At 40.7% G+C, this 25,147-nt stretch overlaps 1 protein-coding gene across 1 annotated transcript in view; it reads right to left on the reverse strand.

Annotated features, from left to right (window-relative positions):
• The window catches only part of LOC145395433 (uncharacterized), a 68,525-nt gene that overhangs the window by 12,091 nt on the left and 31,287 nt on the right, over positions 1-25,147 (reverse strand). The window contains exons 2-3 of the mRNA XM_080269033.1: positions 22,504-22,689; positions 21,266-21,333 (exon numbers count right to left, since the gene is read on the reverse strand). Of these exons, the coding sequence (XP_080125159.1) occupies positions 21,266-21,333; positions 22,504-22,660 (225 nt within the window). The 5' untranslated portion in view covers positions 22,661-22,689. The remainder of the gene's footprint in view (positions 1-21,265; positions 21,334-22,503; positions 22,690-25,147) is intronic.

Raw genomic sequence — 25,147 nt, forward strand, 5'->3', positions numbered from 1 at the left:
CTGTATAACTCTGCCTCCTTCCAGAGCATTTTTTCACATTCCCTCTGCTTTACATTCAAATTCCTTCCAACTTCCTCATCCACTCTCTTCTTACTCTCTTGTACTAATCTTTTCACGATCCCTTGCATAAAAAAAAAAAAAAAAGCAAATGGCATTCCTAAGAATCATTGCTGCTTGAAAACAGTATGCTGGAGCACAAACTGTTTCCTGAAAAAGACATCTTTCCCTAAATATGGTTTACACCAGCAAAATGTGTTTAATTATCGCTTATCAATACAGCCAGATGAGTATAATTTTGGTTTTGGTATTACAACAAAATTTAAGTATAATGAATGTAACCTAGACAGTTTTTCAATAAGGCAAAACAGATTACTAAATCTGTATTCATCCTACTGTACAACATGATCATTCAAGAAGGAGTAGGGTGCAACAACTAGTCCCGAAGGTGATGTGAAAGAAAATCCTGGTAATGTGGCTTTCCAACTCATCAGAAAAAGTGTTACACAATAAACTGACAAAAAAAAAAAAAAAATGAGAGAGCCGTTTGCAGAGTACTTCTGCTCAGATCATTCATTCTCAAAGTGGTAACTATGGCCCCCAAGAGGACCACGGCAGGATTTTTTTGCGGGCCATGGTGGGCTGGTGCAAGTTAACAAAGGGTGGGAGAGGGTATGACAGACGTTTGCAGAGAGAGGAACTCAGAGAGAAGGGTGGTGGAGGTGGGAGTGGGAATGCATTAATAAAGACATCATATCTTTCCTGCACAGTTCTAAACAGCAACAAGATCCTCACCAGTAAAACCCGTAACCACTGCATAAATTATCACTGTTCTAGCAGGTTTTGTATATGTAACTTATTCTTGTTCCAATATCTCTTCCAAGTACTAATCAGTAGATTCTTTTTCTCTGATAAATCCTCGCAGTAACCTTGGATTTCAGAATGCCGCGGAACATTATCTGCATAATCTGCTCCGGTAGTTTCACAGGATCCTTTTATACGGACTGCACCTTTGTTTGCAGGATGTGCAAACTATGTCAGAGCCTGGAAGACAAGCTGACCGAGGCTACAAACAAAATTAACAGCCTGACCTAAAAAGTTGATGTGCTGGAAGAATTCATTGCGAGTAATATCGGACACACTGCAGAGGATAATGTCACTGCTAGGCCAACTGCAGTCCAGTTTGATCCTCCTCCTCCTGCTGTAGTTACTTCTCCCCCCACCGTACACAATGAGTTCCAGTGCAGAATGGTGCAAGGCTTGCAAGGAAAAGGAGCATCATTCCAGTAACAACATACAACAAGTTTCAGATTCTCTCAGAAGTAGAGGAAGAGCCCCATGAGGTGCGGGTTGTGGGGGACTCCATCATCTGTGGTCAGTTGGCTGAATTTTGTGGCAGAGCTCTCTCTAAACGAAAGCGTTTTTTGTATCCCAGGTGCAGGAGTAGACGATGTAACGGAGACTGTGAATGATGTCTTTGAGAATGCGGAAAATGACAGCCTAGTTATCATTCAATCAGGTAATAATGATGTCGTACGGACCCGATTAGAGGAGCTAATAGCGAAGTACAGCAGGATGATTTGACCCTGCAAGGAGAAAACTAACAACATCTTAATTTCAGGAATACTCCCAAGGATTGGTACAGGGAATGCCTTCTTCAGTAAAGCATTTAGTATAAATAATAGGGTCAAGTCACTGCCTGCAGGAAGGAGTTGAGTTCATCTACACATGGAACCAGTTTTACGAGCAGTGAACACAATTTGCGAATGATAGAGTACACTTGAATGCCATTGGTTCTGCCCACCACGGTCGTTTGCTTAGTGATGAACTAAGTACTTTCTGGAGAAAAAACAAGCATCAAGGGAGGCAAACGTAGATGTCATACGATCCGATGAATCAATAAGTATTGGAAGCTTCACACATCAGAAAGGAAAACACATTAAAGCTCTTCTTGTAAATGCACATTGTCTGCGTAATAAATTTTCTGATTTAGAGGCCCTTGTCTTTACTGAAGATTATGACGTAATTGGTATAACAGAATCGTGGCTAAATACTGAGCAAAGCGATTTAGCAGAGTTTTATTTACCAGGCTATCACATTTTTAATAATGAAAGGAATAATCGAGCAGGGGGCGGTGTGTTGTTATACTGTATATTAAATCATGATTTCTTCAAGTCGTAATTACCAAGCCATGTATTGAAAACGTAGACACTATTTATATTCAGCTTAGGAATGAATCTTGTCATAAAATCACACTTTGGTTAATATATCGACCACCCGGTCAGCCACTCAACATCGATAATGAAATCTACAATAAAATTGCCGAAATATCTTGTATGCAATGCACTGTAATATTTGGTGATTTTAATTTATCAGTTCCAAAATGGGGAAAAGCGCTATCCTCACACACCGGGTTAGACCTATATACAAACTTGCAGGAAAGTTCTCTGTATCAATTTGTAAATTATCCGACACGTGGATCTAATATCCTAGATCTTGTCTTAGCCACATCAGAAAATGTCGTGAATAATGTTACTGTAGGAGAAGAATTTAGTACAACTGTTCATCGCACAGTTACATTTAACATTAAAATCAGTGAAGACAAAGTCAGGGCCAGTTGCAAGAAAGTGCCTGACTTTAAGATGGCAAATTTTAAGAAATTATACTCAATTGTTGGTGCAGGTAACTGACATCTTATTGCTGAAACTTTAGATATCAATGACGCATGGAATTATTTTACAGAAACCCTCAACAGTGCCGTCAGGTTATGTATTCCAATGCGCAACAGAAGGCCTGCCAAAAATTCTAAACCCAAATGGTGGAACTCCGACAGTAAACATTTTCTGGAAGCAATAAGTAATAAGAAATTTCCTTTGTAAATTTCTCTTTCTTTGTGGGGAGGTGTTACATAGCCTATGATTTCATCATCCTTTGTATAATTCTAACGTACAGTATGCTGCATGTTTGATCACGATTCGCCTCGTGGCTTCCATAGTGCGTGTTCTACCTCACTCCCCCCTTCCCCCCCTTATAGTAGAGTAAGTCGTTCTTTCTGCTGGTCAGAGCAGGAGTGTCAACTCTTTGTCCCCTGTGGCTTCATTTGCGCGTCCTTATTACAAGTTGTATCAAGCTCTGCCGGCCCCTATATAATGAGCTCAGTCTCTGTCTGCATCAATTGCCACTTAGATCTACTCATTTGTTCACATCTCTGTCCTCCCCTGTACAGTTGTTATTATTTTTGTGAGTGCTCAGGAAGTCTCCAACCATCTAGCTGCTGTGTAATTTGAGTATAAGTGTTATTACATTTTTTCTTGTACTGTATGGCATAAGGTGTTAATTCGTAGGCCTAGTGAGGTTTTTGTGATTCCTGTGTTTTAGGTGTCAGCCATTATTAATAATATTTTGTATCTGTAATAATATATTTTGCATTAACTGAGCATTATCTGGTTTTCTCATTTTATCAGGGCTGACTTAGATAAATTTACTCTTGCCAATATCGTGTTAATAGAGGCTATTGCAGTTAACCATATATTTAACCTGTTTTTTGCCATTACATTATCCTTATGAGTCCTGAATGTTTAGTTGTTAGTTTGGGCATTAAACTTTAACTTGTAATTTTACCTAACTCTTTTGTTTTGAACCTGGAACTTTGCGGGACAGTAGTGATTTTGGTGTTCTCACTTGAAGTGTTCATTATCTCTCTCTGTTCCGTAACAATATTCATTAACATTACAGAGCCAATAAAGACATTAAATCTATTGGAGTCACTGGTCTAAGCAACTCTCGACCACATTAGCTTCGTAATCCACACCCGCCAGAGAAACAGCGCTGAGGGCTGATGATTTTGTGCTGCTGAGGCATAGGAGTGCAGACCTCAATGGAAAATGAGAGTCGACATCTCATCCAGGCCATTACAGAATTCTGTGGTTGATGCTGCTTCTGAGAAAGAACCTCTGCAGTCTCAAGTAGAATATCACCTCTTCGGAACCCATCCCACCTGATGCTGCGAACACAAGGGGAGTGAATCAACCGTGGTCCACATGTTGGATCCTTTCTTGATAGTTTCCTTTTTTTTTTTTCTTGTTCATTCCTTTTGTGCAGCCTCGAGAGACAGTTCACGATGACAAGCTGCCATAGGATCAAATATCCCAGTGTCGAAGAAAGCCCTTTGCCCACGTGTCCAGAAACCTAGAGCACTGACATCTACTCTTGCATCATTTGATGTATTTGCTGTTCTGTGGGTGAAGTGCTCACCGTCTAGGGATAGCAGAGCTGGTTCTATGGTGACATCATGGCATATATGCTGCAGCATTTTCGCATTCAGGTAGCGTACTTCATTGTGTCAAATGCAAACAAAGCCTCCAGTCCCGTAAACTATTGCATGGTTTGCATCACAGTCCCACAGGCTCAGTGATGAGGTTGGATCTCTATTGGCCACTCATATCTCAAGGCTATGGCACCAATAAAATCTTGTTTGTTGAAATGGAAGCCTTTTGCCTTGAGAGGCAGGGTTGCCAGCCAAGTCGATGCCCCAACCTCCTGTGCCATTTCAACACTACCACACTGGTCTGGTGTTAGGTGTTCGGTTAGGTGCTGCAGCTGGTCCTTTTCTTTTGTTTCTCGCTCCTTGCTTTTTTGTGTCTTTATGCCTTTCTGTCTTTGGTGGTCAATCTCACTCATCTCAACCTGAGCTCAAATCTTCTGTGACACGGATTCGGTGAGCCTAAGTGAATTTCTATGTTCATAGTATGCCATGGCTGCTGGATTTATAATGCTGAGGCCTCCCATCCTGGGTGATAGTGCTTGAAATTCCCTCTCTTGTGGTGTGGGGATGTGGCCATTGGTCAGTGATGGGAGGAATGAATCCCTGATAGCGTCTTCCAATGGTTGCCGCAGCAACTCAATGTCTGCCATGGTTCGCATCACGAAGATCTACTTGTGTTTTACTCCATATGTAAATACGCTCTATGCTGCATGAGGTTCTGTTTCTGCATGGCTGGATAATACATGAATTTCTTCTACCCATGTCTTTGCCTTATTGCTTATGTATTGGTCTTTGAACTCTTTAGCTTCAATCAAAACACCTAGATGCCTCTGACCTTCCTTAGTTACTATCATATTTGTGCCTCTAAAGGACTTCTGTGCATCTTGATAGAGCTGATTTCATAATCAAGATGGTCTTACTTACATTATGGTAGTAACCTATTTCAGAGCCATGCGATGTTACAAAGTTCCACCATTTCCTCACATTCTTCCACTATGCCAGTACCTGTAAGATCATCTGCATGGGCCATTGTTTTACATTGGTGGACTCGTACTTGGTCTGTTGTTGCAGTGGTGTCATAGCCAGGACGTACATAGCCATGGCAACGGGGTTCCCATGTGTAGTTCGTTCTGTGGATTGGATTACGCTGACATCATAAGCAGCTGTCTTACTCACACTGTAGAGTTCTGGCTGTTCTTTGTTGGTGTTTTCCACATGTTGTGCAAATGCTGGGCATTTAACCTTGATGTTGTGCAGCATTGCCTCCCGGTTGATGGAATTAAATGCATTTGAGGCTGACAGTCTTCTTCCTCATATATTTTCCTCATAGAGTTAGCTGTTGCCTCATGTCCTGCCTGCTGGCCTGCACACACTTGGAGGTTGCCAAGTGCCTGCTTAACATCATCTTTTTTATGCATTTTCCTATAATCCGTCATAAGACTTCGCCCACCCCGATGGGAGTACATCCTGGATTCTTATCAAGAGGGACTAGTCTGCAAGCCGTCAATGCTTCAATGCTGTTGCACTGACTTGAAGCCAGCTTTCTCGCCAGTGAGGCAATGGTGTTACACAGGTCTGTTGCTGCTTCCCCAAACCTGATGTTACTGATGATTACTCGTCAAGATTTTGCATCCAGGCCTGCCCCTCCCTATGTGTGCACTGCCTTCCTCCACACTATGTCTCCAGTTATCCTGTCATATATGACAGGATTGGGTGGAGTGTAGTCCCGTCAAGCTTTGACTGAGCACTTGCTTGTCGTGCTGTTGGGTGTTTTGCCTTTAGTTGTTGCAATGTTTTTTCTGTCAGGCCAAGTACTCCGTTTGGCTATTCAGCTGACAGGAATCTTATCACCATCGAGACCCTTCCTTATCTCATCTTGCTGCAATGAACCCTAGCCACATCATTGGTGTTCTGGTTTCTTCTGCCAGAGTTGCTTATTCTCATCTGCCAGGCCTTTGCTTCGTCAAGTAGGTTGTCAGTTTCACATCTCTTCTATGTTTCAGCCCGCCTTTGGATGGCCTTACTATTTTCTGCAATGCTTGCTCTTGGGCGGGTTTTGTAAAGGAAGAAATGTGGTATCAGTGCAAGGACCTTAAGAGAGAATGAGGCAATGGGTGAGTTATTGCTGTAATTTGCTATTAGGTGAGTAATTTCCTCGATCATGTTAATTGTAGCATTGCATTAGGGAGGTTCAAAACGGTTACTTGATGACCATCCAACAATTTCGTTACATGTTATGCCCACCCAGGTTACTGCATTTTCTCTGGATTTGCCCATCCAGTATGTGAGATGACCTTCTCACATAGACCTGTGAGGCTGTTCTGCTTCCTCGTTGTTTGTGTCACTACCGCTCTGGGGACGTATAATACCTAGCTAATTCCCTCTTTCATGCACTCCTCTGTGGTGGTCTTCATCCTAAGTTTCATTTCTGTCATAAACTTCCTGATGTTCCTCATCCCCAACATCACTACAGTTCACCAACCCTTGGTGATTTAATTCACCTCACACTTCCATATCTTTGGCATCAAGACATATATCCCTATCCCTCGTTTCACCATGGGGTCTTACCACCACGCATGTCCGTGTGATCATGTACATTGTCTGTTACTGCCTCGTTAATTTCTATGTCATCATTCGGTCGCCTGCCATGTTGAAAGCCAAGTTCTGCTTCTGGTGGGCTGTGATTCCCTAACACATTCATACAGAGAGGTCCCAGCCTATAGTATGTACACGACGACCTGTTTGTTGCTCATGAACACCTGATACATTTATGATGTCCGCTGGAGCATTGACAACAATACTGTGGCATGGCCATGGTGTTCATAATGTTTTTATACTGCAGTATGGTATTAATTACAATAATTATGGCTACTTTTTATAGTACTTTTACTTGGAAAGTAAATCTAAAGTTACTAGAAATACTGTCTTACTGTTTGGGGAGGCAACTACAACAACAACAACAACTGCTACTACTACTACTACTACTACTACTACTACTACTACTACTACTACTATTACTACTACTACTACAACTTCCACAGTATGTCCGCTGAGAGGGTGCAGCGATATTCATCCATACTTAATATTACATTTTACAATAACACAGTTACAACATTTATGAACAGTTGTCATGGCTTTGATTTTTTTTTTTTTTTCATGTTATTCACTCGAATTTCATTGTGCAGCGTCTTATAATTGTAGTGAAGATAAAATTATATACATTCAGCATTACCTACATGTGAACCACTTCAGTACAATGGCGATATATATATATATATATATATATATATATATATATATATATATATATATATATATATGGTTGGTTTGTCCATTTCTTACTGTAACACAGCAAAACTGGAGCATTGTAGTGCAATTTTTGTTAGAGCAAGGTACTGCTATAAAGCACTACCTTGAAGAATAAAACAATTTCCAGTCCAATTGGGCTACTGGTTCCCGAGTTAGGATTCATTTCTGGCCTTTTGACATCAAGTAGCTTTGGCAGCCTTAAGGCTGATCACTTTCTCTGTGGACATTGAAGTCACCATAACACAGCCTATTTGACATGAGAAGCAAGGCTGCAATAGGGTCATCGGTAGACATCAGGAAAGGCATCTGGTCATAATGCTACATTGGTAGACATCAGGAAAGGCATCTGGTCATAATGCTACATTGGTAAACATCAGGAAAGGCATCTGGTCATAATGCTACATTGGTAGACATCAGGAGAGGCATCTGGTCATAATGCTACACGCTCCAAAACCTAAGTCCTCTACACAAGGGCAATGCCTTAGCCCTTATCGACAGAAAAGGACACTGCATAAAACTGAAAAAGAAAATAATCCTATGTGTGTTTTGATGTCTAGATGTGGCAGAATGACCGGAAAACACTGCCAAAATTAGGAGGGGTACCGTACATACTGTACTGTATACCTAGGGTGTTCTTTGGGTTCCAATTTTTTTTTTTTTTTTTTTTTTTTGCATGTTTCCCAGCTGAAGAGGACATTTTGCCAGCCGAGAGAGATTTGCAGATAGAAACAGGGGATATAACCTTGGAAGAGGTAGCAAAATCTATAAAGGAGTTAAAGAATTTAAGGCCCCAGGAGAGGATGGAATATTTCCTGAAATGCTTAAGGTGGAAAATGATGAGTTGATGCATACGCTTTTGAAACTTTTTAATGTGGCTTGGGATAATGGTGGAATTCCAGATGAGTGGAAAAATGGAGAGATTATAAAAGTACCAAAAAAGGGAGATTTAAGTGTGTGTGGCAATTGGAGGGGGATAACTTTGACACCTGTAATTACAAGTCTTTTCCAAAATCTTGTTGAACAGAATAGAGCCAGTAATTGATAAAATTTTAAGAGAAGAACAAGCGGGATTTAGAAAGGGTCGAGGCCGTAATGATCAGATTTTTATCGTAAGGCATCTAATGCAACAAGCTAATGAGATGAAAATGCCACTTAGTATGTGTTTTGTGGATTTTGAAAAGGCGTTTGATAGTGTTTCACTTGGAGCTATGTTTAAAATTGAGATTCAATGGTATACCAGAAAAATTTGTAAATATTATTAGAAGCCAGCATGAAGGTACTTTCTGTAAGGTAATGGTGGGTGGTTCTTTGAGTGATCCAATTGAAGTTAGGTTAGGAGTGATTCAAGGAGGAGTTCTTTCGCCATTGCTGTTTGTTTTGATTATTGATTATGTTATGAGAAAGGTTGTAAGGAGAACAGGTGCAGGAATTAACTGGACAGAAAATAAGAAGCTGATGGATTTGGACTATGCTGATGATATTGTACTGATTTGCGGAAGTATTTACGAGATGCAGAGGGTGCTTGATTGTCTGGTGGAGGAAGGAGAAAAAGTGGGATTGGTAATAAATTGTGGAAAGATTGAAATTATTAATATAAACGTGGAGAACCAAATCGATTGTGTAATTGGGAATAATGTGATGAAGAATGTAGAAAACTCTAAATATCTGGGAACGATTGTATCATCTAATGGATCATTAAACAATGAAATTGAGGAGAGGATTAGACAGGCTTGGCGAGCTGTTGGAATGTTGAAATCTGTTTGGAATAATACTATGCTTTTGGTACATACTAAAGTGAAAATTTACAGGTCCATGGTTAGACCAATTTTAATTCATGGGCATGAGTCATGGTACAGTACAATTGCAACTGATCAGAAAGTATTAGGATTTGAGAATAAAATACTGAGAAGAATTCTTGGGGTAAAGTGGCAAGACAGAGTTACAAATGCAAGAGTAAGGGATATTACGAGAGTGGAACCAGTTAATGAATATGTGAGACTGTCTCGCTGGAAGTGGCTGGGGCACATATACAGAAAAGAAGGGAGTTTAATACAGGATGTGCCAGACTGGAATGCTAGAGGAAGAAGAGGTAGAGGTAGGCCGAGAGAAACCTGGTTGAGGACAATGAAAAGAGAAGCAGGAGAGGAGTGTTGGTGGGATCTGAAGGAGCTGGCAAGAGACAAATGTTGGTGGAGAGAGTTCATCGAGGCCCTATACATCCCGTGAGGTGCTACAGGAAATTATTGATTGATTGACTGATGTTTTCCTTGGTGTTAAAAATTATTTTCGATATTCCTGTGTGTATTTTGATGTCTAAGTATGAAAGTGACCGGAAAACACTGCCAGATTAGCCAGAGGTACTGTACAAATTGGTTAGGTCTAGGTTGGTGGTTGGGTTTAGGTAGGGTCTAGTTATAGTAAGGAGGATATTGTTCATTATCCAGACATTGCCACTACCTGGACATGCCTTTGGCTCTATTACGTCTGATAATTGAGGGACTACTGTATATATATATATATATATATATATATATATATATATATATATATATATATATATATATATACCTAGGCTGCTTCCCCCAAGGAAAGGAAGGTAGCCGAGACAGGACGACACACTCTCCATTTACTCATCCATTCAAACACATTCATTCACATCTTAGCCCCAAAGGGGAGAACAGACAGATCCTCACCGCACCACACCGCACAAGGGTCAACTGCGCAATGCAATCAGTGACATCCGCAGCAGGGCCCGACAGCAGAACTGGTTTACCCCTGCCACATCATAACAGACCCATCCCCTTACCCGCACCTGACCTGACTAGCTGATCAGACCAAATGCGGGAGAATATCCCCTCAGGGCTGCGTCATCACTTATTTATTCACAGTTTCTCTCCATTTATTTCTGTCACGCACAGCCACTCTTCCTTGCTCAACAGACATCCCTCTCGCATCCAGCGCTCTCTTCACACTGTCCATCCGTCCTATTCGTGGTCTTCCTCTCAGCCTTACACCTCTCACATCAGATCTAGTTATCTTTTTCACCAATCGCTCATTATCCATTCTCTCCATATGCCCAAACCATCGCGACACCCTCTGCTCAACTCTACCAGCCATCTCCCGAACAACTCCAGTTCTCCTTCGCACTTCATCATTTCGCACCCAATCCATTAGCGTCACTCCACACATACTCCTCAGACACCTCATCTCCATTACATTCAAACTTTTCCTCTCTGCTACACCCATATTCCATGTTTCAGCCCCATATAATGCAGTCGGTACCACAACACCCTCGTACAGCCTTTTCTTTACATCCATTCTAAGCGAACGACATTTCAACACTTTTTTCATTCCTCCCAGCACCTTTCCTACTTCATTTATTCTAAACTTCACTTCTGCATCTATTCTTCCATCCACAGCAACATGTGACCCTAGATATTTAAAACAATCTACCTCCTCAAGCAACTCACCATTCAAAACTATATTCATCCCCTTACCATCTATCAACCTCGTACACTTCATCACTTTACTCTTATTCTCATTTACTTTCAAATTCCTCCTTTCACACACCCTTCCAAACTCCTCTACCAACTGTCTCAATCTCTCCTCTGAATCAGTCACCAGTGCAGTATCATCTGCAAACAGCAGCTGCTTCAGATTCCAATCTCCACCATCAACATTTACCAGACTCAGACCAGCTAAAACTCCTGCATTCACCTCCCTTACAACACCATCCATGTAAATATTAAACAACCAAGGCGACATCACACATCCCTGTCGCAGCCCCACTCTCACGGGAAACCAATCACTCACAGCATTTCCCACTCTTACACATGCTCTACTATTTACATAAAAACTTTTCACCCCTTTTAGTAACCTACCATCAAGTCCACACAATCTTAAAACAGTCCACAAAGCCTCCCTATCAATTCTATCATACGCTTTCTCTAAATCCATAAATGCCCAAAACACATCCTTGCCTTTCGCTAAATACTTTTCACACACTTGTCTCACAGCAAACACCTGATCAACGCATCCCCTCCTTCTCCTAAAGCCACACTGCTCATCACTAATCACTCCCTCTGTACCCTCTCTAACTCTCATAATTAACACTCTACCATACACCTTACCTACAACACTCAACAGACTTATACCCCTAAAGCTAGTACATTCATACTTATCACCCTTGCCTTTATACAACGGGACCACACAAGCACTTGCCCAGTTAATTGGCACCATACCTTTCTCAAAGCACACATTCAACAATCTTACTAACCTGTCAACAATAGTCACTCCACCACCCTTCAGGCATTCCACAGCACACCCATCCATACCTGCAGCTTTCCCTGTTTTCATCTCCTTTACTGCCTTCTCCACTTCCTCCTTCGTGATCAAAGAATCATTCAACTCTCCCAACACATTTATTCCTTGCATCCTTCCATCCGCCACAGTCTCATTCACCCTTTCCTCCTCTACATTTAACAATCTTTCAAAATACTCTGCCCATCTCTTTCTTACTGCATCCATCTCAATTAACATCCTTCCATCCTCTGCTTTTACTCGTTCTTCCTTCCCAGACTCTCCCTTTCGCACCCTTTTCACCTCCTTCCAAAACATTTTCTTATTCTGTTGAAAAGTCTCTGTCAGCCGCCTACCCCACCTCTCATCTGCTGCCACTTTAGCATCACGCACAGCCCTTCTCGCTCTATTCCTCTTTTCCTTATACCTTTCATGTGACATCTCATCCTTCCTCTGCAGCCACACTTCATATGCACGTCTCTTCTCGGCCACAGCCATACTTACTTCCTCGCACCACCATTCACTTCCTTTTCTTACACCACCACCCACACGTCTCAAACCACACACCTCTTCTGCATGCCCCACCACAACACTCTTAAACAACTGCCATTCCTCCTCCACACTGCCATTTTCCTGATCTTTCAGTGCGTTCCACTCATCTTTCAATTTCTCCTGATACTCTATCTTTTTCTCTCTTTTATCCAACTCACTCACTTTCAAAACCTCCCTGCCACACCTAACCCTCCTAGCTCTCACCCATCTCTTACCTCCTCTTAACTTTCCTTCTACCAGGTAGTGGTCAGACATACCTCCACCCTCCCCTCTCAGAACTCTCACATCCAACAATCTTCCTATTACATTCCTAGACACAACCACATAGTCCATCAAAGCTCTATCAACAACCCTTCCACCCTCCTGTCTCACCCATGTATACTTATAAATATCTTTCTTCTCAAACAGCGTATTCCCAATCACCATCTCTCGCTTAACACACATCGCTATCATTCGTTCCCCATTTTCATTTCTTCCAGGCACACCATGCATACCAACTACACCTTCAACTGCTACATTTCCCACTCTAGCATTCAGATCTCCCATCATTACCACATTCACATTCGCTCCAAAACTCTGCAGACACTCATCAACATCATTCCAGAAAGACTCCCTCTCTTGTTCATCCCTTTCACTACCAGGCCCATATGCACTCACAAACACCCACAACTCACGTTCAAATTTCGCTTTCACCCACATCAGTCTCGATGACACCTCCTTCCATTCAGTCACACACTGCTGTACTTCCGGACTCACTAACAAGGCCACACCTTCTCTTGCCCTTCCTCTATCAACACCTGACAATCTTCCATTCACACTTCCAAACATAGATTCCCCCTTCCCTTTCATCTTCGTTTCACTCAAAGCTAACACATCCAACTTTCTTCTCACAAACATTCTCCCAATCTCCTCCCTTTTAGCCTCAATTGTACTACATCCACGCACATTCATAGACCCAATCTTCAGGGTACGGGGATAACTCCATCCCCCATCCCTTTCTCTGGCCTGTCTCTTTTTAGGAACTCAAAAACAGAGGAGGGGGTCCCTAGTATTAGCAAGGATTGTCCTACCCACTTTAAGCCACTTTATTTCATACGCTACATAGATGACACGTTTGCCATTTTTAGGTCCCCATCTCATGTGCCCTTGTTTTTGGATTATTTAAATTCTAAACATGAAAATATACATTTTACCTGTGAAACCGAGCAAAATAATAAACTTCCTTTTTTAGATATTTGTATAAAGATGACACAAGGAGCTTTGACAACGTCAATATACAGGAAACCAACACATACAGGATTAACCACTAAATCTAACTCAAACGTTCCCCTCCAATATAAATGTAATTTAATTCACTAGGGCCCATAATTTATGCTCCTCATATTTTTCTCTACATAATGAGCTACAGTTTCTGAGGAAAACCCTGTACCAAAATGGATTCCCGACTAAGTTTGTAGATAAGTATATCGGAATACAGCTAACTAAATTCAGAACTACTACTTTAAAAGTAATTCACACAGTTGGGAAAGCTAAAGTTCATTTTTCCCTACCGTATTTAGGTCCTAAATTATATTTTTTACGTAACAAGATAAGCAAACAAATTCACGACTTATCCGCAGATATCGTTGAGGGTGGTGTTTAAATCTCCCCAAAACCTGTCTCAGTGCTTCATATTTAAAGACCGTGTCTCAGATGTCCTGCAGTCCTCGGTGGTGTATCAGTTTCAGCGTGGTTACTGTAATGCAGCCTATATTGGTCAAACCAAGATCCATCTAGCTACCAGGATTGCTGAGCATCAGGGAAGGTCTCATAGGACAGGACTCCCCATCTCGAAACCATCGTACTTAGCGGTTCGAAACCATTCAGAATTGGAAAGTCACCCTATAAACCCTCTCAGGCACAGTCACACGATTCGCGTGACGTGGTGTGCATTGTGAAAAAGCAGTCACTCGAATTGCGTGGTTTAAGCACAAAAATATTCATCAGAAAAAAAGTTATCGGCCGATTTGCGTGATTTTTTTATGCGTGATAGCGCCGCCAATACTCCCTGGAGGTAAGTCATTGGCAACGCTGCATCGCTTTATCTACCTCAACCCGCTCTCTCCAACCTCAGTCATTGTCAAGTAGTCAAGCAGTGGGTGTGACAGCTCGCGGTTCCCTTTAAATCCTCCATTATTCTCCCCCTCTCACCCGAGGCAAAGGCCCCTATTGACTCAGTGAGATAATACATTGTATGTGAACATATAGTGACATGATATTGTCGATGGAACATAAATATATGTATTGAAAAGGAATTCTGGCCATTAGCAATCATTGGCCCTTGGAGACAGACGCATGGTCAGTGTAGCAGGGTTTTGCCACTCCGCCCCCCCGTAGGCTGTATGACGTGAGTGGAAATACGTACATAAATGAAGCCAAGGCCTAAATATATATTGTGTGAAAGGTACTGTGGATGGGATGGTGAAATTATGGAGCCAGCAAGTGTTACGTATGGCGTAGGGCCAACCCGGAAGTCGGGAGAGGAGAATTGTAGTGGTGTTTTATGGCTTGAATTATTGTGATTCTGATCGTGTAAATGCGTATGAAATTGTATGAAATATACGTAAAACATGCTGTAAATGCGTATGGAATTTTATGAAATATACGTAAAACATGCTGCGAGCTTCCGTGAACGAGTGTGGTGTGTGCCAAAAATAGCGTTGCCTCATACTCTCAGGGATAAAATGACGGTATAATGCAGTCACGAGCGGAATATTTGCCGAGGTTGTGGTTGATGCATTGTTTTAGTTATGTATTTGTGTCTGATATCGTGTGAAATGCATGTGAAATGTGCCGTATGTGCTCGTGAATGCATAAAAGTTAGGATGTGTAACAGAGGTTAGCAATAGTTTAGCGTCACATGTGAAGGGGAAGGTATGGACGCCTACGAAAACGTGATGTAATTGCGCAGGTACTGTACGTTGATGTGACCTGTAGTAATAACTTGTGCTTATTATATAATGTACGTGAAGTGTGCAGCGAGTGTTAGTGTACGTGCGTATCCTTGATTAGCGATAGTTCAGAGGAAGGTGAGCTGGGCAAGGTATGGACGCCTACGAACGCCGGAGGTAATTGCACAGGTAATGTACATTGATGTGACCTATAGTAATAACATGCTTATTATATAATGTACGTGAACTGTGCCGCGAGTGTTATAGTACTCTCGCAGCAAGAATTCTGTTCAGGGTGTGAGAGAATGTGGAAATTCCCCAAGTGCGACATTGTAATTTTGACCACCAATTTTAGGATTATCACTTTGTCTCCCTGTGAAATGCACGTGAAATGTGCCGTATGTGCTCGTGAATGCATAAAAGTTAGGGTGTGTAACGGAGGTTTAGTAATAGTTTAGCGTCAGGTGTGGAGGGGAAGGTATGGACGCCTCCGAACACGTGAGGTAATTGCACAGGTACTGTACGTTGATTTGACCTGTAGTAATAACTTATGCTTATTATATAATGTACGTGAAGTGTGCAGCGAGTGTTAGTGTACGTGCGTATCCTTGATTAGCGATAGTTCAGAGACAGGTGAGTTGGGCAAGGTATGGACGCCTACGAACACGTGAGGTAATTGCACAGGTACTGTACGTTGATGTGACCTGTAGTAATAACTTATGCTTATTATATAATGTACGTGAAGTGTGCAGCGAGTGTTAGTGTACGTGCATATCCTTGATTAGCGATAGTTCAGAGACAGGTGAGCTGGGCAAGGTATGGACGCCTACGAACACCGGAGGTAATTGCACAGGTAATGTACGTTGATGTGTCCTGTTTGTGATGTGCCACTTTGTGTAGGGGATTGCTTTGAACGGTTCCATACCGATCAAAGTATTCCCTAGTGGAATGCACACACACACACACACACACACACACACACACACACACACACACACACACACACACACTAACACACACACTCTCACACACACTCACACACACACACACACACACACTAACATACTTACACACTCACACACACTCACACACACACTCACACACACACACTAACACACACACTCACACACACACTAACACACACATTCACACACACACTAACATACTTACACACTCACACACACTCACACACACACACACTCACACACACACTAACACACACACTCACACACTCACACATACGCTCACATACACACTAACACACACACACACACACACACACACACACACACACACACACACACACACACACACACTACATAACTCCTCATCTTCAAATCCCTGGTCTAACTGGATCAACACCCCTGGAGGAAGTGAGTTCTGCAAATTTTGTTGATATATATAATAATCTATTACCATTACCTCTCCAGTTTTCAGACAAATAACCATTTTCTCCTACAGATTACACATATGAAAGAAAGTAAATCTCCACAGCAGTAACTATAGAAGAGTTATGTTTATGTGTAGTAGGTTATAACAATAGGAAAACATCCATGGAAGATGTAACAGTCTGTACAGATAGGGGGAAAAAAAGTTGGTAGCATAGTCTTCAGGCAGGTGTGCAAGGAAAAAACAGTGTGTGTAAAAGTTGGTAGCGATCGGAAGAGTAACCTCACTTTGTCGGCCAATTACTCGAAAACTATTAGACTTATCGATTTCCTGTTACAACCATCATCAATACCACTAAAGTCTACGTATGATCAATACCCGAATGTAAGCTTTTGGTAGCGTTTTTTGGGGGGAAAGGCGAGGCAAATGTTTTTTTTTTTTTCCTCGCAGTTGTTATCAGTGACAAGCGCTCGGAGTACTAACCTCACTTTGTCGGCCAATTACTTGAAAACTATTAGACTTATCGATTTTCTGTAACAACCATGATCTATACCACTAAATTTTACGTATGATCAATACCAAAATGTAAGCATTATATTACGTGTTGTGCGAGAAAAGGCGGTGGAAATGAGTGTCTCTTCGCGGCTGTTACCATTGAAAAACGCTCGTAGTAATACTCTCAGTTTGTCGGCCAATTACTCGAAAACTATTGGACGTATCGATTTCAAGTTTGAACCATGATGAAGAGCAGTAAATTCTACGTATGTACAATACATAATTATGTAATATTTGTGATAAGAATTCGTTGTTACGTAGACGGGAACATTACGTACGCCGTGCGTGCATCACGAAAGTCAATCACGGACGGAGTGCCTAGTACTTTCTTTCGATTTACTCGAGAACTATGAGGCGTATGGGGTTCTTCTTTGAGATGGGGAAAGCTGGTGAATTTGGGCATATTACTATGTAATAAAAACATAAGGTGCCTGGGAAAACTTAGCTATCAGAGGTCAGTGAATTTTTTCCGAAAATGGCTTCCAGTTTTTGGCCATTTTCTCGAAAAGTATACATCGTATCACAACCGGATTTGTTTCGTTAGAAAGCTGATGAAATTCTCTATAAAAACTTTTTAGATCATTTTCCTGTATAATGGAAAAAACATTCAAACGGCGATGTTGGGAAGTGAAAAAAGGTTCACTCTACCATGCTTCCAGGGCTAATAACTTTTTTTTTTTTTTTTTTTTGGTGTTTTCCTGTGTTTTGGTCCAGTTTATCAGATAGAACAAACATAGATGCCTACCTTGAGAAAGGTTTGATGGGAATAAATGGATTTTTGGGTGGCGTAAGTAAGGCAAGAATGTGTTTCATACGCCCAAATTTGCCACACGCGGGCTCCCGGGCCAGACGGCTTCCTCAGATAAAATCGTGAGCCAGAAAACTTACTGAAACTTATCGTGCGCGAGAGGGTAAATAGTCGAAACTTTCGAATTTTGTTCACTGCACGGGATGACTTGACGAGAAAATAGCGGAGTCTCTACTCACAGCAGAGCTAAGAGCATCCCTTGGCTCACACGACTTCTCTACAAAGTTGCTCTGTTTTTAACTGATAAATTGTATATATTGTAATTCATGTAACCTACTCTGTTCCGTGTTATTTTATATTTGTTAGTTTAGAGTAAGGAAAGTATATACTGGTTTACTTATTATTTTTTTTTTTAGGTCTGAAAATGGTTTGTGTATGAAACCAAAACGTCACCAATAAATCACGTATATCATCATGCTGGTTTTGCTGCCATCATCATATATATATATATATATATACATATATATATATATATATATATATATATATATATATATATATATATATATATATATATATATATATATATATATATATATATATATATATATATATATATATATATATATATATATATATATATATATACATACAGTTGTGAGGAGAACAGGTGCAGGAATTAACTGGACAGAAAATAAGAAGGTGATGGATTTGGACTATGCTGATGATATTGTACTGATTTGCAGAAGTATTTACGAGATGCAGAGGGTGCTTGATTGTCTGGTGGAGGAAGGAGAAAAAGTGGGATTGGTAATAAATTGTGGAAAGACTGAAATTATTAATAAGAACGTGGAGAACCAAATCGATTGTGTAATTGGGAATAATGTGATGAAGAATGTAGAAAACTTTAAATATCTGGGAACAATTGTATCATCTAATGGATCATTAAACAATGAAATTGAGGAGAGGATTAGACAGGCTTGGCGAGCTGTTGGAATGTTGAAATCTGTTTGGAATAATACTATGCTTTCGGTACATACTAAAGTGAAAATTTACAAGTCCATGGTTAGACCAATTTTAATTTACGGGCATGAGTCATGGTACAGTACAATTGCAACAGATCAGAAAGCATTAGGATTTGAGAATAAAATACTGAGAAGGATTCTTGGGATAAAGTGGCAAGACAGAGTCACAAATGCAAGAGTAAGGGATATTACGAAAGTGGAACCAGTTAATGAATACGTGAGACTGTCTCGCTGGAAGTGGCTGGGGCACATATACAGAAAAGAAGGTAGTTCAATACAGGATGTGCCAGATTGGACTGCTAGAGGAAGAAGAGGTAGAGGTAGGCCGAGAGAAACCTGGTTGAGGACAATGAAAAGAGAAGCAGGAGAGGAGTGTTGGTGGGACCTGAAGGAGATGGCAAGAGACAAATATTGGTGGAGAGAGTTCATTGAGGCCCTATGCATCCCGTGGGGTGCCACAGGAAATTATATATATATATATATATATATATATATATAGATATATATATATATATATATATATATATATATATATATATATATATATGAGCCTCAGTGGTAGAGTGTGCGTTTCGCACGCTGGTGAGCGGGGGTTCGCCTCCCGCCAAAGTTGTAAAAACTTTGGGAAGCGTTCACCAAGCCACTTGCTACTTTGGCGGACACAAGAGTTGCTGTGGTTGAACCAGTGTCGCATACTAGTATGCTTGCACCCAATCGGCTTAAGGCGGGCCGATTACACTTGGTTCACAGACTACACACACATCCAAAGCCACTACAACACTACACTCACAAGCACTTCTCACCCTACATATAGTCTCTACCAGAAAGCCTAATCCACTAGGTAAAGATACATTGGCTGTATCGTCCCTGCTCCGGTAGGGATAGGCCGGTCCTGCAGTGGACATCAACGGCTGATGATGTATATATGTATATATATATATATATATATATATATATATATATATATATATATATATATATATATATATATACTGTATATATATATATATTCTCTATCTATTGCCAGACATCATAATCCCGTAAAGGGTGGCCATATGACACTGAGTTATTTGTTTTACAGGGAGGGGCACTAACCCTCCACCAACCCACTTGTTGACACGTAGGGAGCACGTATGGTTTGGTTATATGGTTACCACCCAGCGTTGTAAATGGTTTCTTGGCTTACAGGAAACCATTTGGCTTGTCACTCAATGTAAAGCCACCTGTAAAGGAAAGAAAAGGAATAAGAAGTGACAGGAAAGATGGGAGAAATAGGAAGAGAGGAGGGCAGGCACAGAAAAAGAATGATAACAGCTAAGGAAGTACGCAGCACTACATCAAGTGAGTGGATGATGGTCGCCACCACCTACCACAATATATATATATATATATATATATATATATATATATATATATATATATATATATATATATATATATATATATATATATATATATATATATATATATATATATATATATATATATATATATATATATATATATATATATATATACTTGTAGATGTTTTATTGATAAAGACTTTGCAGAAATACCAAAAAGAATATGAAAGAGAATCAGAGATAAGCAAATAACCATAAAATAATTAATTAATTACAAATCGCCAGTGGAGCATCTCTGGCGGTCAGAGAAATGTTTATGAATGGACAGATGCATCAGAACCATTATACTTAATATAGATTCAAAGGCTTTTGAATCACAAGAGATGAGACTGTTTTGGTGACACCAACATGTTTGATTGATAGAAGTATGGAAGAAATTTTCCTGGCGATGCAACAGGCACTGTTAAATACCGCTGGATTTCATTGATTACGACGCAAAATAAACAGGAAATAGATACAATGATAAAACTAAAGTAAAAACTAAAAATTAATCAAGTCATTAAACATTAAATACAAAAACAAACATTGAAAAACAGCCAAAAAAAAATTAACATACAGTGGCGGTTACCCTTCTTAGATACAGGCTGGATGAGAGCAAATTTCGAGAGAGAGAGAGAGAGAGAGAGAGAGAGAGAGAGAGAGAGAGAGAGAGAATGTGTGCTGTTTGAATGAAGGTAAATGTACAAGTGACACAACAACCTGGGAAAGTTTATACATAATTCCAGGTTGTCAGGCGTTTAACAGGCTTAATTATTAAGGTAAGGACAAAAAAAAAAAATCGTGAAATGTGTTACCTGGCTGCAATTGTCCAGCCGAGACTGGCAAAACTCCATCGTCCTTGGTTTATCGCACTGAGTTAGTGCTGGGGAGAGGAAGGAAATTATTGTGAGATTGTGACACATGAATGATGTGGCAGTAAATATTGCTACACACCAGCATAACCCTGCGTAACCGTCTCTCTCTCTCTCTCTCTCTCTCTCTCTCTCTCTCTGTCATTGTTGATATTTAAGCACTCCCTTAGAAATCTACGCAAAACTAACATTATTTAAAAAAAAAAAAAAGCACCATTCAGCAGCTCTCCGTCCACACCATACATACGCAAAGCGTTCCATATTCCTTCCCTATTCACCCTGTCATACACCTTATCCAGATCCATAAATGCCAAAAATACCGTACATTCCTTCACACTTGGATTCTCCACTTTCTCAGTGTAAATATTAATTTTGATCCACACATCCCCTACCACACTTGAGCCAGTATTACTGTCAGTTAAGGAAGCCCCCTAGCACCTTTTAGTTTATTTTTCCATACGACACAGTAATAATCCTTTGTGTGTTATTTTTGCCATCCATGATGGTGTTTAAAAGAAAGTACAACATAAAAGGCAGCAGTAAGGCTAAGTAAGGAAAAAAATCACTAAGGAAGAGGTATTACGGAGCTTCCTTCATCGTGGAGTTTACGTATCTTGAAAACACACTGTTCGTCACTAACCAGACATTCTGATATATTCCCCACCTTTCCCCTAATTATTCTTCCAAATAAGATTCCTAAATATACTCACCAGGGTAATTATACTATATTTTTATTTATACACACTTCTTTCACCTTTACTTTTGCACAGGGGCATAACTAAGGCATTCTTACACTCCAGTGCTATATTTATTTAGTTCTAATTTCTAGTATAATCCCTGCGAAGTATTTATGCCACTCTCCCCCATACACTTAGACCCGTGTTCCCGTATGTTGAGGAAGCTTACTAACACCTTTTTCTAAGTGATTTATTTTGTGTATTACACCTTACTGTCCTTCTCTGTCTTACATAAAACTGTTTCAGTATCGCCATAATCTGTATAAGTAACGTATGAAAGGATATTAACCAGCCACATCCAAAAATATATCACGACGGAAAAGGTATTAGGGAGGTTCATTACCCGACGAGAATATGAGCACATGCCACATCAATACCTGCTGCATTTACGCTGTTTAATCTCATCACAGCATTAAAACAAACAAACAGACAAATCCTACTCACCTAACTCCCAATCAAACAGGTCCCTGAGATTAAACTTGAATGGACTATCAATGTGACAGCCCATGATTGCCGTCTCGTTCGTTGGTTCAGAGGCTGCCGTCATCATCATCATCATCATCATCATCATCATCATCACCGGAGTCAGCAGTGCCTTCATGTTGGACGATTAAGCAGCGACTTTTCAATCTGTAGAAGAGTTAGGTTGACTTAGGTTAGTCAGGGTAGGTTAAGTTAGTGTGGTTGGGTTAGGTGAGGTTAGTGTGGTTTGGTAAGGTTTGGTAAGATTTTGTTAGGTTAGGTTAGGTTAGGTTTGTTTAGGTCGGGTTAGTTATGTTAGATTAGGTTTGTTAGGTTCGATTAGTCAGGTTAGGTTTGTTTGGGTTTTTTTGATGTACTCAATGCAAGATCACTCTTGCCTCAGCCAGAGATATGTGCCATGTCAGCCATCAAGTTTGATGAAATAAATGTTGATATGGGCGCTGTGGGAACCGGGTGCAAAGGTGAAGAGTGGAGTCTATAAGCAGATGAATGAACAGAGTTAGATGTATAGCTTAGAAGGTAACTGATGAATGGAAGGAAGAATGTCGGTGATAGGACAGAGCCCTGGGGAACACCACCATCGTTGTCACTAGAAGAAAGGTGGTCGTCTTTAACAGCAGCTATAGAATGATCAGAAAGGAAACTAGAGATGAAGGCACAGATAGAAGGATTGAAACCATAAGAGGGCAGTTTACAAATTAAATATTTATACCAGACTCAATTGAGAGCTTTGCAGATGTCAAGTGCAATGCCAAAGCTTTCGCCAAAGTCCCAAAAGGAGGAAGACCAGGAATCTGAACGGTAGGTGGGATCGCCTGTCCCTGGCGGAACCCATACTGACAATCAGAATGAAGGTTGTGATAAGAAAGGTGCCTGGATCTTTTTTGAACTGACTAAAAAACATTAGATTTATAAAATATTGAAGCAGTTGACCGAGAGTTAGAGGGGTGGAAATGGCCATCCTTCTTTAGGACTGACTGAATGAGAGCAAACTTCCAGCAAGAAGGAAAGGTACGAGTAGACGGACATAGGCGAAAGAGTCTACCTAGGCAGACTGTAAGCACAGAAGCACATTCCTTTAAGACAAAAGTAGGGATCCAATCAGGCCCATATACCTTGTTAGTACTGAGGCCAGTGATGGCATAATGCACATCAATTGAAGAAATTTTGATATCAGCCATGAGGAAGTCAAAGGGGGGAAGTGATGAATCGTCTAATGTGGAATTTATGAGAAAGTCTGAGCTAAGAGTTTTTCATCATCAGTAGAAGAAATAGCTAGAGAGTCAACACAGAAGAAAAGAGTAGGGAAGGGTGGTGAAGTAAAGTTGTTAGAATGATTTTTGGCAAGGTGCCAGGAGAAGAGGGAAGAAACTGAGTTGGAGAGATCGGAGCATTTAGTACAAATATATATATATATTTTTTTTAGGAGAGCAAAGGACACAAAGCATGACTCTGGGCAGAAACATAAAAAATATGAGATTGGGGTGGGATGGGTCCGTTGCCTTTTGTAGGCCCTTTTCTTCTTGCAAACAGCATATAACAAGTGTGATTAAACCAAAGTTTTTTTGCATTAGTCACAGGATAATAGAAAGGACTGTATGCTTCCATGCCCAGGAGAATAACCTCCGTAATGCACAAGACACACTCAGATGGCTCTAGGCCGTGGAAACAATGATCATTCCAGGGAAAATCAAAGAAGTAATGACTGAGAGCCTCTTGATCAGCAGCTCCAAAGTGCCAAATCCACCACTCCTTGGGAGGGTCGAGATGCCTCATTGGAGGAGTAGGACAGATTAAGGTAATAAGGTTGTGATTGGAGGAGCCATCAGAAAGAAAAGATCAACAGAACCAGAAGAAGGAATAATTTTATGGAAAATCACAAGTATGTTGGAACTCTCTCCAAGGCGGTCAGATATACAGGTAGGGTGATGTACAAGCTACTCTAGGTCATGTTCACCAGGTGGATCAGTGAAAGGAGAGCCAAACATAGTGGGGAACACTGAAATCACCTAGAATGGAGATTTTAGAGAGTCTTAATAAGTATGAGAAAGTGAGGTTTAGAGGTAGAGAAATGATGTTCAACAGAGAGAGGCTTAGTGAAAAGGCCGCGAATGTTGTAGAAATGATTAGGAAGGGAGTCAGACAGTGATCTGAAGAATCTGTCTTGACTGTCACTGGGTGAGGGGCGGGTGTTGGGCTTTTATGGCCCATCTTCCCCTGTGGGAACTCCAAGGCTGGGTGTTGATATGCCATTTTATTTTTAATTTACAAAAGGAAGTGTAGTGTGTAGTGTGCATGTAGTTTGTTGTTGACAGTTGGAGTATACAGTATAGGAAAGTATGCTTGCCTACTCTCTTTGCTACTGAAACACTGAAAAAGTTCAGCCAATGGCGATGGTCAGATGCTAGTCCTAAGGGCTGATGAAACGGGAGTTTCAGCTCTCCCTATCATCAGCTTTCCATTCACCATGTAATTAATGTACACAATATGTCAAGTCGTAAAACAGCCGTGTTGTGACCCATTTGTGGGATGATCAGGTACTAATGACCAAATACATTCAGTTAAATGGCAATACTTTCTTATTAATTGACTCCTTCAGTAAATA

The sequence above is a fragment of the Coenobita brevimanus genome, chromosome 31 (genome assembly GCF_032717465.1).
Source record: "Coenobita brevimanus isolate Jiangsu-jjx chromosome 31, ASM3271746v2, whole genome shotgun sequence".
NCBI lineage: Eukaryota > Metazoa > Arthropoda > Malacostraca > Decapoda > Coenobitidae > Coenobita > Coenobita brevimanus.